The sequence below is a fragment of the Acomys minous genome, assembly GCF_964271855.1.
Source record: "Acomys minous genome assembly, chromosome: 6".
Taxonomy (NCBI): Eukaryota; Metazoa; Chordata; class Mammalia; order Rodentia; family Muridae; genus Acomys; species Acomys minous.
In genome coordinates, this window is record NC_140487.1 from 65,543,780 (window position 1) to 65,561,334 (window position 17,555).

General features: G+C 47.7%; 1 protein-coding gene across 2 annotated transcripts in view; it reads right to left on the reverse strand.

The window, feature by feature from the left end:
* The window catches only part of CLCN1 (chloride voltage-gated channel 1), a 29,121-nt gene extending 14,143 nt beyond the window's left edge, over window positions 1-14,978 (reverse strand). For both annotated transcript variants that reach the window (XM_084784850.1, XM_084784849.1), the window contains exons 1-12: window positions 14,720-14,978; window positions 11,790-11,910; window positions 11,190-11,321; window positions 10,470-10,598; window positions 10,134-10,267; window positions 8,995-9,072; window positions 7,837-7,915; window positions 2,013-2,138; window positions 1,611-1,695; window positions 1,295-1,396; window positions 944-1,028; window positions 554-703 (exon numbers count right to left, since the gene is read on the reverse strand). In XM_084784850.1, coding sequence (XP_084640976.1) covers window positions 554-703; window positions 944-1,028; window positions 1,295-1,396; window positions 1,611-1,695; window positions 2,013-2,138; window positions 7,837-7,915; window positions 8,995-9,072; window positions 10,134-10,267; window positions 10,470-10,598; window positions 11,190-11,321; window positions 11,790-11,910; window positions 14,720-14,899 — 1,401 coding nt within the window. In that variant the 5' untranslated portion in view covers window positions 14,900-14,978. The remainder of the gene's footprint in view (window positions 1-553; window positions 704-943; window positions 1,029-1,294; window positions 1,397-1,610; window positions 1,696-2,012; window positions 2,139-7,836; window positions 7,916-8,994; window positions 9,073-10,133; window positions 10,268-10,469; window positions 10,599-11,189; window positions 11,322-11,789; window positions 11,911-14,719) is intronic.
* Between the last annotated feature and the right edge of the window lie 2,577 nt (window positions 14,979-17,555).

The window sequence follows — 17,555 nt, forward strand, 5'->3', positions numbered from 1 at the left end:
AAGAAACACTAGTCTAGAAATATCCTCATATTCTCACTGCCTGCATGGAGAATAATTACATTTGTAAAAATTATTTATAGTCATTAATAAGGTTGACTTGGTTATTTCATCACCTTCAAAATTCCAGAAAAGTGATGAGAGAGTTTGTGTGCAAATCACCTGAAAGTGAATAACGGATCCATGGAGATTAAATATCTCATTATCTAACACGTGGGAGGAATTTGGTTAATTAGTCTGAGGCTTTTACACAGTTATCTATATTGCTAAACTCTGTCTTACTCCAATTTACTTGACTGTTCTGATGCCTTAAAAAGATAACAAATGGAACTATTAGAAGGGTTATTGTAATTATAGCAAACACCACTAAGTGGTCACGAGCAGAGCAATTAAGCTACATCCTAATTCCTTTTGATAGACAGGCAACTTATGGTTTCCTCATGACTTCTGTCTAGGTAGACACGGTCCAGATGAAAGTCTACCCTTCCTGTACAAGGCCTGGGCTCCCCTACTGAGAACAGACGAAGCTTACAGGGGCTGTAACGGGGCAGGGTACCTTCATAACGAAGAAGAGAAGGATGATGACGACCACGTTGACCTGGGGGTGAATCCACACGGCTGACTGGCCCAGGGTTTTGGGGTCACCTATGTGCTTTACCCATGTGTTGTTGTCAAACAAGGTACTGATGGCTTCACGGGGCATAAGCTGTGAGGGAAGAAGTGGAGGAGGCAGGTTTTCCATGCATGCACTGTACCTCCAGTGTTAGAGAGCTCATCCCCATCTTATTAGTCCAGGACGCTTTTTGTTCTTTTCTCTGAGAGAAAGTCTATCCTTGGGCAAAACCGTGCAAACTCCCAGTCTGAGCAGTTGCCCCACCCTTGGCCTAGAGACACAGCCACAGAGATGAGCTAACCCCGCTGCTCTCGGGCGCCCCCTAGAGCTGACCTCTCCAGCCATGAATTGACCCATTCCTGGAGGAAAGGTGAGAGAGGCGATGACAAAGGTAACAATTCCAGGATATAGCAGGCGGCTGCAAGAGAAACAGAGTTAACCCTGTTCCCCTACTTAGCCAGTCCACAACGCATCCACAACTCAGCTTCCAAGCTGTTGTTTCCCGTAGTCTTCTGTTCTTTCAGCAAAGCATATTCTCTTTGCCAAGAGAATGACCACTTGGGCCTGCACACAGAGCCTCCCATAGCTGCACACAGCATCTCCACCTAAAGGCATTCACCTCAACGAGAACTGCTGGAGGAAACCAGAAGAAGTGGGCGGGGCAAGGGAAGGGCAATGACTCACTGCTTAGCAAGGAATTGGCTGAGAGCCTTGTGCTTTCGGACACCGAGCATGACTTGGCGATGCAGATAAACGAAAACAGCTCCCAAGAATCCGCAGCAAATCCTGAGGGTGCAAGATACAAGGCTGGAAGCTCTGACCCAGACAGTGCAGGGGAGAAAGCAAGCTGCCTCCCCCTTTCTTTTCAACGCAGCTGCCTCACAGCTAATTCATGCTTTTACGTATGCTCTCCACAGCTTCTTCATGGCTCCAGCCCCTTCCAGTCCAGGCCGTACCCCAGTCCCTGCTCCCCGCACCCAGAAGGAGTGGTCCCACTGACCCAATGACAGCAAACGCTGGGAGTTCCTTCAGGTCAAAGGGGAAATCCATTCGGAAATTAGTTCTGAACAGAGCAGTAATGGTGACTGTAGGATGGAAAGGCAGCGTTAGGGTAGGAGCTCACAGAAAGCCACAGTCGTAGAGAGAGGACGAGAAGTCGTGTCAAAGTATCTTCCCTTCCTTAAATCCCAACCTCTTTTCTCCCACTGAGTTTTCATTTTCTTACAGCATTTCTCCATGGCTACACTCTCTACTCCATGACCCAACTTCTCCCTATACCCTGAGCTTTGGCCTTGCTTCCCATGCACCATCCAGTCCTTTTCTGATGTGCTCCAGAGTTACACTTTCCGCCATGTCACCACCATCCCCGTCTCCCCCCTTCCCCCCAGATGTCCCCTGTTACCAGCGTCTTTGTTCCACACCGCCAGGACACGGAACACAAAAGCACTGAATGTGGCTGCAAAGAAGCCTCGCCAGTAATTCCGAACAGCGAAGTAGGTAGAGGTGACCTCGATGCTAAACAGCACTCCTGTGGGGCAGGGAGAGAGGTCAGGCGATCACACACCCACACCTCCCTCTGCTGGGACCCCATGAGCAACAGTGAAGTGATATTTACTATAAACTTGTCTATGCCCCCGTCCTCCCCCCGCCGACCTATGGCCCAAGAATGTGGACCAGTGAGATACAGAGACAATGAGAAGTGGATAGACTCTTACTGCCCTCAACTTCAAGCTCAAGGATCTGTGTACTTAAGTTATAGGATGGAATGGGGCTCACAACAGTCAAATATCCATGGGGACTTATGGACAGGTGAAACAGCTCTGCTGAATTATAAGAAAGGAAGAAGCTTCCAGAGCAGACACTGTTGCCAAAGCGAGGTCAGGATTTGCATGTTCCTTGATACTCCCTAGGGCAAGTTCATGAGAAATTAGAAAAACAGGATAGGGCATTATGCATGTCTACAGGATTTAATATTTCCAGAAAAGATGGCAGAGAAGCCTTCCTAAAAGTCATGATGATACTTATGAAATGTGCCTCACAAGAACCAACCAGAGCCAGGAGGACAACCATGGTGAGAAGAAGGTAAAATAGGCTTAGAAAGGTGAGGGAGGTAAAAGGAAATGGCGGCTAGTAGTCACTAGTTCCTGTTCTGAGGAGGGCGGTACAAGTACAGTGAGGAGAAGCAGACACTCTCTGTCTGTCTGTCTGTCTGTCTGTCTGTCTGTCTGTCTGTCTCTCTTGGAGTGCTGAGCTAAAGGAAGCAATGCTACACGAGCCAGAAAAGCACCATTGAAAACAACAAAGAAAAGACTGCATGCTTTAGGATAGGAGGGTTGATCTTTAGTAACACTACCTAAACCTTGGCCCAGCCTCATGCACATCAAACAGGACCGAGACCTGAGAATAGATGGGGATGAGGACTAGTCCAACAGGAAAACACAACAAAACACAAACAAGGACAATTTTGTCCTTTTCTCGCGGTGTACATTGTTGGTCTGCTCAAGGCTGGCCATTCCCTCCTGCTTCAGACAGCAGCTCACACAATAGGAATTCTCTTTTCTCAATCCGATCCTCTATTTAAAAGTCACATCTCTCAAACCCCTCATGGTCTCCACCACCTCTCTTGCAGGGGTCAGTGACTAGTCACATTGAGTGTATGTACCAAGGAGACGGTACATAGATGAGGCTATTTTCTTCTGGAGCCACAGCTGCTTTTGGCAGAGGGTTTCTCTGGTATCTCCTTCCCTGGAAAGCCATCACCTATCTTTTTTTTAAATTTTATTTTATTAATTTATTCATATTACATCTCAATGGTTATCCCATCCCTTGTATCCTCCCATTCCTCCCTCCCTCCCATTTTCCCCTTACTCCCCTCCCCTATGACTATGACTGAGGGGGACTTCCTCCCCCTGTATATGCTCATAGGGTATCAAGTCTCTTCTTGGCTATCCTTCCTCTGAGTGCCACTGGGACTCTAGATGAGACAAGCATGGGAGAATGGCAAAGTAGAAGGATCCAGAGGATCCTAGAAATCTACAAGAAGAAAATTATGATAGGCAGATTTGGGCCAAGGGGTCCCGCTCAAACTATGGCACCAGCCAAGGACAATACAGGCCGTAAACTTCAAACCCCTACCCAGATCTAGCCAATGGACAGGACATTCTCCACAGTTGAGTGGAGAGTGGGGTATAACTTTCTCATGAACTTTGGAGCCTCGTATTTGACCACGTCCCCTGGATGAGGAGACCTGGTGTCACCTATCTTTCTTGTCAAGTAGAAACTATCCATTTCACACTCCACTCTCCCTGAATTTCCTGCTCTCAGATGTAGCTATTTGTTCACACTGCTGAGTCCTGGGACTGGAGGTTCCTCAGAAACTAAGCCCTGGTGCAATAGTGAGCACCAACTTGGGGTTCAATGACTATCCTGGGATGGACAGGAGAGGAGAGGATACGGAGGAAGACAAAAACACAGAGAGGGAATGTCTAAGAATGGAGGCCAGTGATGCTGAGCTATGCTAGACACTATTCCTGCCCTGCACTTTAAATCTAAGGGCAGAAGTCCACAACAGAAACCAGGTGGAACGGGTCTCACTCCTTTGCCATAATAAAAGTAAAACCAGCTTTGCTTTCCTGGGTGGAATTTTCCAACTGACAATTGCATGTTCCAGCCGAATGTCCTCCATGATGTAGACCTGGGAGACTTTTTCGGTTGTGGTTGTTTTGGGGGATTTTTGTTTGTTTGTTTTTTTGAGACAGGGTTTCTCAGTGTAGTCTTGGTTGTCCTGGACTTACTCTGTAGACCAGGCTGACCTCGAACTCACAGAGATCTGCCTGTCTCTGCCTCCTGAGTGCTGGGATTTCAGGTGTGTAACATTACAGTGTGCTCGGGAGAGAGAGAGCTAACTTTCCGATTAGCCTGAGACAAACATAAAATATGCTGCTAAAAGCAAACAGAGCTTTAAAACCATGAGCAGCTGTTAGAAACTCTGCTGCCTCAGGTGTGGAACACTGCTCTCTCCTTCCACTCTGGTCCTCCTCTATTTACTCTTCTGGTTCCCATGGCAACACCTCTGTCCAGGGAAGGCGCTGCTCGCGGTCTCCATCTCCTGCTACTCACAGATACAGCGTCTTTCTCAGTTTCACTTATGCCTGTGGCATTAGCCATGGACACTGACTAGGTTCAGCTCAATTCCTGGATGGTAGACTCATCAGTCTAGATGCCTGTTTTATACTATTTGGGCAGGCCACAGAAACTTTAAACTCAGTATCCTCTAAGTAAAATCTGTTCACTTCCCATGTCTTCTCCTATGGTCACTGATAGCACTATTTACTGCATTGCTTGTATTGTGAGCCTGGGTGTTGGCATCGATCTCTCTGTCCTATCTTCACATAAAACCAGCTATCAGGCAGCATCGGTCTGACTTGATACCACCCGGTTTCTCAGCCCCTCCCTCTACCTCCTTTGCTGCCCAGTTCTGTCTGTCATTGTGTAGTACCAGGACGATGACAATAGTCTTCTTGTTAATCTTAGATCAATCCTGTTAAGCCACAGCCAATATTATCCTGCTCACATGTGCCAAAGGGATTGGATGGGAAGGCTGAGCTAACCATGCCACTTCCTTGTTTAAATCCTTCCATGGTTTCACTTCACAGATGACAATGCCTCACCAAGTCAGTCCGCTGAGATAACACAAGCTCTATGACAGTCTCTGCAAGGAGGCCTAGGTAGGAAATGCTGTTTGCAGCTACCCTGGGTATTCACAATGCATTCCAATGTCTCAGATGTTCTGATAACCTTTCTAGTTCATTTCTTTTGTTTGCTTGTTTGTGTTTTTGTTGTTGGTTTTTTGTTTTTTGTTTTTTTTTGTTGTTGTTTTTGTTTTTTGTTTTGTTTTTGTTTTTGCTTTTTTCCTCCCCAAGACAGAATTTCTCTGTGTAACCTTGGCTGTCCTGGACTTGTTTTGTAGACCAGGCTGGCGTTGAACCCACGGTGATCCACCTGCCTCTGCCTCCCAAGTGCTGGGATTAAAGGCGTGCGCCACCACGCTTGGCTCCAGTTCATTTGTTTTTAACTACTTATTTATTCCTATTAGTCTTTCATTTTCTAACCAACTGGAACTTGCATTGGTTTTTACTCATTACACCTATAAACACTTGGAAGAATTGTGCTCCGAAAAAACGTATTTGGGCAAATCCTACATTAGAGGCTGAGACCTGTGTTATTCTGCGTGACTTCTGCAGGCCTTCACGACTCAGCCACAGCTGTCTGTTCTCATTTTCCTAGCGCCACTTGGTACTGTAGCAGCAGCGACTGACTTTGGATAGTGTCCATTCTGCCAGGGGTTCCCTTCCTCCTCGCAGGCTCCTACTTACTGGTTATGCCCATGACAAACGCTGTGTCTTTCATAAAGCTTCACAGGCTCCCCCAGGCTGCCTTGAAGGTTCACTGCACTTTGCCTAGGAATGTCACATGGTCACTTAACAGCTTGTGATGGTCTGTGTTGCCTGCCTCCCTGAGCCCCTTGAGAGCGCAGGACCAACCTCACTACCTGGCACACAATGGGAGCAAAACAGCTTTGGTTGCTTTAGTAGGATGCTGAATTATATTACTTTGGTTAGTATAAGGAGTTAGGAGTTGCTTATGTTGTGGGTGAAAGATCTGAACACTACAATTTTTTTCTTTTCAGGTATCCTGTAGTCATTAAAAAAAGAAAGAAACAAGCACTGCCACCTGCAGGCAGGCTTGTCATTGGCTGCATAAGGCAAACAGCCTGAGCACAGCCCCTTCCCTTCACATTCAAGTGTTTAGCAATGTCTTGTGTCAAGAGCAATGCGTTCCTGTAACTTTCCTAAGGTGAGGTTCCGGTCCCAGGACCAGAGAGAACCTCTGCCTCCTTGTAAGCCGCAGTGTCAGGAAGAGAACGCAGGTTCCCTTCGCTTTAAAATGTTTCTAACAAAACTGAAACAACACAAATTTGCCTTTTATTTGGAAGGCTAAGGGGCAAATAAAGGCAGTGCGTGTAAAAACATAGGTGTGAGTGTCTAGCGAGCAGAAACTCAAACACCCCACCGTTGGCTGGCTTTAGTGACTGGAGCTTACGGAAGAAGTGTGCCTGGCCCGCCAACGGTGTACACGCTTCCAGGAAACCCTATGGACCATCATTCCGCCATGTACCGGGCATGCGCTCACTGATTTTAAACTGTCCTCCACACATCACTTCTGAGCCAAGCCATCTTAGACACCTGGGAAACTCCTCTTGAAAAGACTGCAGTTTCATTGTTAAAAAGAGGCATCTAGCAGCTGGTTGTTTAAGAACCATACGCCCTTCCTATAACTGTATTTATTCAATTGTCGACGTGGAATTTCATCATCAGTGACGTCAGTCAACGAGCCATATATTCCCTGCCCTGTTAACATAGCTGTGATTCAACTCTGATAACGGAATAAACAGGCCTGCCCTTTGTGACCACGCCCTGTCATTACTAACCCATGATAATATCACTATTTTCCTTATATGGATAGAAAGAGCTAAACTGACTTATAAATTGCTTGCATATCAAGAAACAGCTTTGTTTTTGTTTTTGTTTTTTCAAGACAGGGCTTTTTGTGGAGTCTTGGCTGTCTTGGACTCGTTTGAGGATCAGGCTGGCCTTGAACTCACAAAGATCTTCGTTTCTCTGCCTTCCCGAGTGCTGAAATTACAGGCATATGCCACCACACCTGGCTAAGAAACACCTTTTTTTTTTAAGCTCCCATAAGTACTTCACATTCTAAAGTTCATCATTTATCTATATGCAGTCTACTGAAACCCCAGTGTCTTTAGTAAATCACAAGAGGTAAGTTTTCCCTTGGAGAAGGAAGTACACGGAATCTCCTGTTACAGGGCAGTGTGGGTAAAGCAAAAGGATTGGCAGTGCAAATAGGCTTTAGCATCAGTGGGGACCAGGAGAGTGGCTGTGGTTCTAATGTCTGGCTCCGCACATGCTGCAAGCACGCCCCTGTTCACTGGTCTTTCTATAATGCAGTTCTGTCACACTTCGCTCGCAGTGTTTGGTGGGGATCCATGTAAAATGGTTAGAACAAGGTGCAAGGCAGGTGCTGCCTAAGAGTGGCAGTTTTCACTGTAGTGGAAATGGTTAATGGCAGCACTGGGTGAAGCAAGAACCAGCCGGTGAACAAGACCAGGCAAATGGGCCCATGCACTGGGGACGGGGCAGACTTGCCTCCAAGTGGTGTTCCAAAACAGCAGCCGACCCCCACGGCACAGCCCACTGTCAGGATGTCAGTGTAATAGTATGGCTGCTACTAGGGAGAGACAGACAGACAGACAGACAGACAGGAGGAGAAGGGAGGGGCAGAGAAATGGGAAGAGAATGAGCAGGGATGAGAAACAAAACAGAATGAGAGGCCTACGTCACAGTAATGAACATGGCCCCGTCATCCCTGTGATTCCCAGGCCAGGAGAAACTCAGTGAGTCTGGCAACCAGGAAGTGACCTTATAGGCTCCAAGGCCAACAATCAACCAAGGAAAATGCTTAGTAAGTAAATAGATGTCAGGCAAATGAACAAATAATGACCAAACAAAAAGAGGCTGAGGAGAAGTAGGAAGAGGCAGCACGGATTTTACTCCAACAGGAAAAGCAGCAGTAAAGCCTGCAGTGGAGGGCAGCCTGCGTCAAAAGAACACTCAGCTCTTTGGCAGAAACACATGGGTCCCTGGAAAGCAGGGGCTGCAATCCACAGTCACTCCCTGGTGGCCCACCCATCAGTCCCTTCATTGAGCATGGCCCCTCTAACCCAAGCTACAGCAGACACCCACCCATCCCTTCAAGTCTGGCTCAGGCAACCCAGGTAGGGAGGAAGTGAAACTTGCCTCCAACAGGGGCTGCAAAGCAGCATCCCACGCCCACCGCACAGGCTGGCACCAGGAGATCAAGCTGCCCAGGCACGGTCTGCAACAGAGAAGCAGGACGGGCAAGGCAGGTGGCAGAGGGGGAAAGACAAGCGGCACGTAAACCAGGTGGGTGGGTGTCGGGGACTACAAAAGGATGGCAGCAGCACAGGAGGGAACACGGGAAGGAAATGACACTGTTCGTGTGGGTAGAAAGGTAACATGGGGAAGGGCTGGCTCAGGTCACCACAGAGGGACACAGGTCAGGAAGGGCTAGGCACTAGGAAACAGACAGAAGCTAGACAGAGGGAAGGATATGGCTAGGGTGAGCAGGCGGGGACGTGGGGGAACTGGAGCACGGGTTAGTGAGATGCCGCCTTCAGCACCAAGGCCAGCCCAGAGCAGGCACCCCTCCCCGGCTCCCTGCGCACATTGAGGGCTGCCTTCTATCAGTTGGCCCCCGGCTGCGCTGTACTGCCTCAGCCTTACCTCATACACACCACAGAACATGGACATAAACTTGCTGAGGACAGCAGCACAGATGCTGGCAATGTGAACAAAGGGACCCTGGAAGAGATTAGGAGAGACAGGGCTCAGCGGTGGAGGAGAAGCCTGCAGACGTCACTGAACCGGTTTCCTGCTCCAGACCCTGGGCTGGTTGATGGAAATGGAGAAGCCAGGCAAAAGTTCTGCCCTAAAGGAGCCTCCTTTCAGGAGGGAAGAGGTGATAAACATGTGTTATCAGATAGTGCCCGAGCCTAGGAAGCAACCGAACAGGAGTTAGGCAAGAGAGGGGAGGTGGGGACAAAGACTTGGAGAAGGTGGCCTTCCCTGGGCTGTCACCACTGAGTAAGTGCCTTGAGTGATAGTTAGGTGAATGAGCCTCATGGGTATCAGAGGGAGAGTGTTCTAGGCAGAAGGAACAGAAGCTGCAGGGGGCCCGAGTGGGTAGCATGGTACGGCATGGCTTCGTGGTCCAAGCAGAGGGAAGCAGGCAGGCTGTGGGGCTGGCCGCGGTTGGGAGGGGTGCAGATCTTACATTAAGTGATATGGAAACTCTCAGGATGTTCCTGACTAGAGGCCAGAGGTGTCTGATTCCTTTTTGAAAGATGCTCTGGCTACTGTGCAGAATGGTGATGGGAGGGGGACAAGTGTGCACCAGAGGACGAAGCTGGAGGAGCCTCGCTGTCACCTTGAAAAAACATGTCTTACTCTAGGTCTCAGTTTTCTCACGCCAAAATAAGGGAGAAACCCAAGGACTGGGCTCATTTTGAGGCTAGCCTAGGCTACAGATAAATTCCAGGTGAGTCTGAGCTACAGAATATGACTATTTTAAGCAAGCAAATGACCAAACACAGAATAAAAATAATAAATAAATGAATAATAAGCATGACAAGAATTTTGGTTCAGATTATGCAGTGGGCAGACATCTTCTAGGGACATTCTTCTTGTCACTAACTCAGGCCTGCCACTACTGCTTATGGCTAAAAGTCAAGGATAACGCTAGCATCTCACAGGACAGAGCAACAGTTGTGTCACCAAACTCAGGGTAAGGAACTCCCAGGGCTTCCAGCCCTGGCTGACTCTAGTCAGCTCTGCTGGCCATTCCCTCAGCTATGCAAACCTACCTCTTTTCCCACAGGGATGCCGCTGCCCAGCCCAGCGGTCAAGGCCACCACCTTGGCTACAAAGGCCTTGATTGTGAGGTACTCCTTCAAGACAACACCACGGAGAATTGTCTTCATCTCAGGGATTCCAGAGCCTAAAGGGGTTTTAAAAGGATGGCGTAAGTACAGGCTCGCAGTAGAGTTTAAATGGGAGAGGACAGTAGAGATAGGAGGGAGGTAACCATGCTGAGGCCTCACGGGGGTCTGGAGGATGGAGTTTAGAGTAGAAGGTCTATTAAAAAAAAGGAAAAACTCCCCACAAAAACCAGTCCGTGTCATCCTATAGAAAACACTCACCCACAGCCTGGGGTGAGATGAGCTGGCAAAACAAAGCGCTGAAGAGGATGAGGATAAGTGGGAAGGTGACCCAGGCCAGGTACTGCAGAGGGAGGCTGGGCTGCATCTGGGCATAGGTCCACTTGTAGGCTGCAGGAACACAGACCCTGGGTCAGTTAGAGTGGAGGCTGACAGTGAGACCCATCTTAGCATTCACACCACCTGACAGCACGCTGGCTTGCTCCATGCCCTGGGCATCTTATTTGCCTGGCCCCCAGGGCACTCCTCTCACTGCACACACAGGAACTCTGAGCTGAAAGGGTTGGCTATCTCTGCAAGTGCCCTCTGGCCGAGGTAGCTCCTGGCTGTAGGACAAGTCATGGTTGAGTAAGGAGACTGTAGCACCTGGCTAGAAGCCATAGGGTGACCCCTGACAACCAAAGGGGTTCCTGAGGCTTGGGAATTTCAGTGGTAAAACTGAGAGGAACACTGGGAGAGCTGCTCAAGTCAGTCACCCTGTTAGAGGGGGGCACTCATAGTTTGGGGTGACAGCTGGCAGGAAAGGCATGGGGGCTGATCTGGTTCTCAGTAAGTTTAGTTTTATCTGGAGCCAGAGTCACAGCTGACCACTCGTGCAACTCGCTCAGCCCAAACACACCTGGTCTACTCTAGGCAAAAAAAAGCTCAGAAACAGTTTCCAGACGGAGAAGACAGAAGGCAAGCAGTCAAGGGAGAACCTACCCTGAAGGCTCTTGGCACTAACATAGTCCATGCACCAGCTGACTAGAGCCATCAGGAGGCCCAGGAGCACAAGGAAGATCCAGTCTTCCCCCAGCTTCCTTCTGACCACACGTTCCAGGCGGCGGACACAATCTAGGAAGAGGTAAGGGTAAACAAGGAACAAAGCAGCGCTGGTCATTGCTTTGGGAGCAGGTTGAGGAGGGAAGGCGGGAGTCATCTGTGTATTATTAAATCAGTGGACAGCTCGTCTCATCTCTGCCTGTTGTTGCTGTCCCTTGTCATTGCAGAAAGCACAACAACCCTACTCTCCACTAACACATGAGTGTCCATGTAAAACTCTCATTTCTTCTGGTTGGAAAAAAAAAAAAAAGGAAGGCAAAGGTGAAGGAGAGGTGTCTTTCACTTCCTTCCCTTAAGGGCTTTAGTGGTGTGTGTGTGTGTGTGTGTGTGTGTGTGTGTGTGTGTGTGCGTGCGTGCGTGCGCGCGCGCGCATGCGCACATGCACAAGCTTCTTGGGAGCTGTCTAACGGGGCATCTAAGTTCTTCTCCCAATCCCTGTACCTCCTATTCCAGATTCCTTTATTCCTCAGTCCCCATCACCTTGACATTTAGAATAGTGGTCCTCATCCAAGCTGTCCAAGGTAGAACTGGAGCCCATCTTTTTGGGCATGTCCTTGTCCTGTTCCTTATACGAATATTGCTCTCTGTGATGGCCATATATCTGTATGGATAAAGAATGGTCAGTGTCTACCTTGTTGGAGAGCCAAAAAGAATACAGAAGGCATGCCATAAATGTAGAGGTACAGAGAAAAGGAGAGCTGTTTTAAATCCTGGGCACTGAAGGTTGCATGCAGGGGACTTTATGGTCATCCCTTCTCTCACCTCTCTACTGTCTAGTGTTTTCCACTGACCTTCCACCCCTGATCCGGTTTCATCATTTTTCCCAGCCTAGACATGTCTTGGTCCATAGTTAGCTTTTATCAGGGGAGTTAACTTCTACTTGGAAGTTAAGGTACCAAGACTTGTGTGAGAATTACTCATCGGTATCAGGCAGGCATTCATGTATCACTCTGTGTTCTGCACATCTCACTTACCTTCTCAGGATCCCAACTTAGATGAAGAGAGGCCACACCAATCCAGCTAGCAATTGACTTTATATAATTACAAGCCCGGATGGTGCCTGCTTGCATTTTACCGTGATGTGCTTGCCTGTCTTGGGACACTCAACTTCTTTATTAACGTTGCACAAAGCCCATTCCATGCCACACTCCAGAGCTTGTAGACACAAACAGGGACTGGGCTCACGATGGCAGTTTAATCTGCTTCCCACATTGAGTTAACTGGGTCCCACCAGCAAGTGGAGAGGGCAGATCTGTCCCCATGCTAGCACTTGTGAAAGTTGTATGAGAGCACTAATCGCTTCGTGCTAGCCCCACACACCCTACACTAACTCATCCTCTGGGGTCAGGCCAGGCCATGTGGCTGATTCTGGGAGAGCCTCTCTGTAGAAGAGATCTTATTTCACAATATGAGCAGTAGTTTGATGTTTTGGTCCTGAGCAGGCACAGACTAATGAGAGATTAATGACTGAGGAAAGCCTATTTCTTCGAACTCTACTGGTAACCCAGATAGACAATACATCCAGTTTGTACATGGTAGTGCACACCTTTAGTCCCAGTGCTTAGGAGGCAGAGGCTGGCGGATCTCTGTGAGTTTGAAACCAACATAGTCTACATAGAATACCAGGCCAGCCAGGGATACATAATACAATCCTATCTCAAAAACAAGCAAGCAAGTAAGCAAACAAACAAACAAACAAACACCAGAAAATAATTCCCTTGAAGATCAACTATTGGGGTTGCCTCAGCTCTCTGAGTTGCAGACTGGGAGAAATGAGGAAATGGTGTGCTCTCTTCCAACATTCAGTCTGGGAAAACATTGTAAGAGCCATATGTATCCTGCTGGTGCAAGATAACTATCACATTATCCCAAGCTTAGAGGAGGGGAGGAAGAAATCCAAATCCAAATGTATAAGTGATGAACTGTCTGCAAAGTATTGAGAGTCCTATAGTGTGTGCAGGACTGAGGTGGAAATCGGGGACAAAACTACCTTGGCAAAACATTGGTGACTGCTGTGTCCTGGGAGGTCATTACGCTTGTCTATTGTTCGTGTAAGTAAGTATAGTATTTTTCCCTCACAAGCATTGCACAAAGAAAACATTACATTCCTGCTTGCTTTGAAGGCAGGTTGGAATCTGGATGGACTGTATTCCCAACCTAAATTGCTATTCTTCCTTTGGCCAAATGTCCTGTCACCAGAAAGTGCTCTAATTAGCTGCTTGCTAGTACAGACCTTTATTCCCCATACTCAGGAGGCAGAGGCAAGTGGACCTCTATGAGTTCGAGGCCAACCTGACCTGCAGAGCAAGTTCCAGGACAGGAAGGCTACACAAAGAAGCCCTGTCATGAAAACCAAACCAAACCAAACCAATGAACACCAAAACCAAGCCAAATCAACCAACCAACCAACCAACCAACCAACCAACCAACCAACTACCACCACAAAAAAAAAAAAAAAAAAGAAAAAAGAAAAAAAGTTCCAACTGTACTTCTGCTCACTGGTCAGTCAGCCTTCTCCAGAAACTAGGGTGAGAATAAGCTGGCTCTAACATTCAGATCCTGCTTAACACAGCTCCCTCCTGACTGTGTACCTACCCTTAGCAACTGCTCAGAGAACAGACTCTCAGGACCCTTGTGCTGCCATCACCCACGTAGCCGACCCCCAGGTTCCTAGTCTGACTCTAGGAGCCATAGCCCTGGAAGCAAAACTCTAATTCTAAAGTCTCATCATCTCTTTCTCCTTCCATTCTGTTCTATTCTACATCCTCTGCAGTTAAGAGGTACACTTACTTAGGTTAATAAGTAAATTAACCTGTAAATTTCCCAAGGCGACTCTACCTTCCCTGTCTTGTGCCAATCCTATTTCTCTTCTAGTTGTCCATTTACTACCGAGCCTCAAGCCCTGGAGGGTAATTGCCTTTGGACACAGCTCTGTACTTTCCTAAGTGTCTTATGTTTCACAGAAAGCTTTGTTTTATAATTGTGTGTGTGTGTGTGTGTGTGTGTGTGTGTGTGTGTGTGTGTGTGTGTGTGCGTGCATACATTCTACAGGGCATTGTGTGGAAAATGCCCATGGTGCCTTCATGTGAGTAAAGGTGGAGGTCCTCAGCATTTGCAGCTCCTGCAAGACCCAGTCTGGTTATGTAAGCATGGGAGCATGCACTCTTCATTTAAGTACGGCTCTGCTGGTTTCCCACATGGTTCGAATATTGTTAGTAAAGACGACGTGAACGTACATGCAATTCTTAAGTAGACAGATCTTTAAAAGGTTTTCATATTTTTAATACATTGACCATTTAATGTTCACAATAAATACCGCCCCCCACTTCTCACCTAACAGCCAATTTTCACCAACCCCTGGCCTCACAGACACGTCTCCTGCTTCCCTTCCCCATACCCCAGGACTTTACCTGTGTTGGGTGGGCATTGTGCCTCGGACCCATGTCCTTTCTCGGCCGGTGCTGAAGCCCCCCATTCTCTGAGGGCAGTCCATAGCTGGTACAGTGTTCAAAGGGTATGTACTGGTACTGGGGGGCGCTGCCCCACCAGTTTTGTTCACCTCCATGCTGCTGGGACTGGGACCGCTCCATGTGTCGTTCCCCCAAGCCCCAGCCAGGCCTTGGCCTGCTTGCTCCCAATCTCCCCCCCAGTAGCTCCTTAAGCCTCTGCTTTCGCCTGTCCCCAAGGCGTCTGGGGCAACATGCCCACCTCCAGCTATTTATAGCTGTCTCTCTCCATCACATGACCACCTCCCCCCCCCTGCCACATCTGATCCTTCTGGGGTCGAAGCAGGTGTGAGTGCAGTGTGGGGGTGGGGGTTAGGATGAAAACCTGTGGGACAGTCCAACAGGGAATTCCCTCTGCCAGCCAGCAGCTCACAGCTCCGGGTCACTGGTCCTTTTATAAATGTCATTAGGATCAGAAGGAAAATTTCCCTAGTGATATTTCTAGGCTGTGTGTAGAGCTGAGCCTACCCTGAAGACCTCGTGGAAAATAAGGGGAGAGATAGTGTTGAAGGAAGCCACTCAGAGTTCTGGTACCATTAGAAAGGCAACTCACCTGGGAGAGTAGCTGATGCCGCTCTGCCATCTCGCCCTGCTGGGATGTTTTCAGCTTAGTATCTCCTGAGAGTTCAGTCCTTCTGGACCCTGAACTCTTCTGTGGTCAGCTTTCCACATGCACCCCATTTCAAGCTTTCCCCCTCAGCTCTCTGCCTTCCTCTTCATCCCACTCTTATCACTCCCTGGGTGTGGATGCCGTGGGAAGCCAGGCTAATAACCCTGGGTTCTGTAATGCCTCTCACTTCCCAGGCATACGTGTTGGCCCCACCACCAGCGCACATCAATAGGAAGGAACTGAGCTCTCAGCTGGACTGTGATGCCCATGACAGCTCTACCAGGGAGGTTAGATAACAGGTGGGAAGAGGAAGTAGGCTAGAGCCATGGGGGAAGGTGAGAGTGGAAACCTTATAACCAAGATGGAGAAGTAGCCTTCTGTTTCCTCGTCAATAAATTACATTTGATGAAGGACAAAGTACTCCATCAGGTGTGTTCTTCCCATTGGTTTTTCTTTTTCTAAGACATTCTTTCTGTATGAACTCATTATAGAAGAAACTGAGGCAAACTGATCAAGAGGGGTCTCTTCTAGAAGCCCAAGTTCAGAGACTGAAAGGTATGGACACTGGATATCTGGTCAGTGTGATAACTGGGATTGCTCAAAGTAAGGCAGACACAATTAAAATTACCTTTTCTTTTAAAATAAAAAAAAAGGATTTAATTTTTGTTATCATTTTAATTACGTCTTTGTGTATGTGCACTTGTGTGTGTGTGTGTGTGTGTGTGTGTGTACAATTGAGTACACATGCCCGTGGAGTCCAGAAGTGTGTCAGATGCTGTGCAGCTAGACTTACAGCAATTATGAGTGGCATGGACGCTGGCGGATCCTCTACAAGACAGTAACTTCTTAAGTATTGAGCCATCTCTCTGGACCCTTTAAAAACTAAAACTAAAAACCATTTAATGTGTGTGTGTATGTGTGTGTGTGTGCGCGCGCGTGTTCATGTGCGTGTGTATAGTCTACATTTGTGAGGGTCAGGGGACAACTTTGAGGAATTCTCTCCTTCCACCATGTGGATTCTGGGGCTTGAACTCAGGTCACTGGCTCCAAGCACCCTTACCCTCTGAGTTGACTTGCTGGCCCAACAGTGCCTTTTCTAGGTGTTAAATATCAATTATCAGAGCGAAATGTACATAAAAACCACAGTGAGATATCACCTCCCATCTGTTACAATGAGTGACACCAAGGACAAGGTTGGGAAGCACTGGTGAGGATGCAGAGAAAAGGGAACCCTTAGGTACTGAGGGAGAAACTGCCATGGTCCTTATGGGAAACAGTAAGTTAGAAACAGAACTACTGCATACAACAAACAGTCCTATTCTTGTTTGTCTAGAGAGAGGAAAACAAACCACTGTCTCTCAGGTATCTGTGTTCTTCTGTTCACTGTGGCATATTCACAACAGCCATAATACAAAAACCACTTCCATGGCTGTCAACAGGTGAAGGCATAAACGAAGTATACACCCATGACTCAGCGGCAAAAATGACACTTTCTTTTAGGCAATGCTAATAAGTAAGAGGTTAGACATATTCAAATACTGTGCATGCTGTTTATATGCAGAATAAAAATAGTGGAATACATACAGAGTCCAAGGCCATGCATGAGATGGGAGTGGGCTTTGGGAGTTCTGGGAAGATGCTAGTCACGGGCACACTTCAGTTATTCAGCTGAGTTGTAGAGAGCTAACATACATGGTGGTTACAGTTAACAATATTGCAATGTGTACCTGACATGTGCCAAGGGTAGGTTTCAAGTGTCCCCACATATACACATATAGGTAATGTGAGGTGACAGAAAGAATCTGGATCCTGGGGATCACTTCACAACACCTAGATGCCAGTACACCAGGTCCTATACTTTCACTTTGTATGCCATTTCTAATTGTTAATAATATATAGTAAACCTAAGTAGTAAAAAACACCGTTTCTAGAATCAGCCCTGAGATTGCAAGGTTTACCATCCACTCATGAAGATTACAAACGTGGGACAGGAGAGGTCAGGTGAAGATAACAGAAATCGGGGATCAAGGGATTCCTACTAAGAACAGAGACTGTATTCTTGAAGGGCTTCAGAGACATATTTTCCCCATTTGTGGAGCTTGGCTCTCTGAAGGTAACTGACTTCTTAGG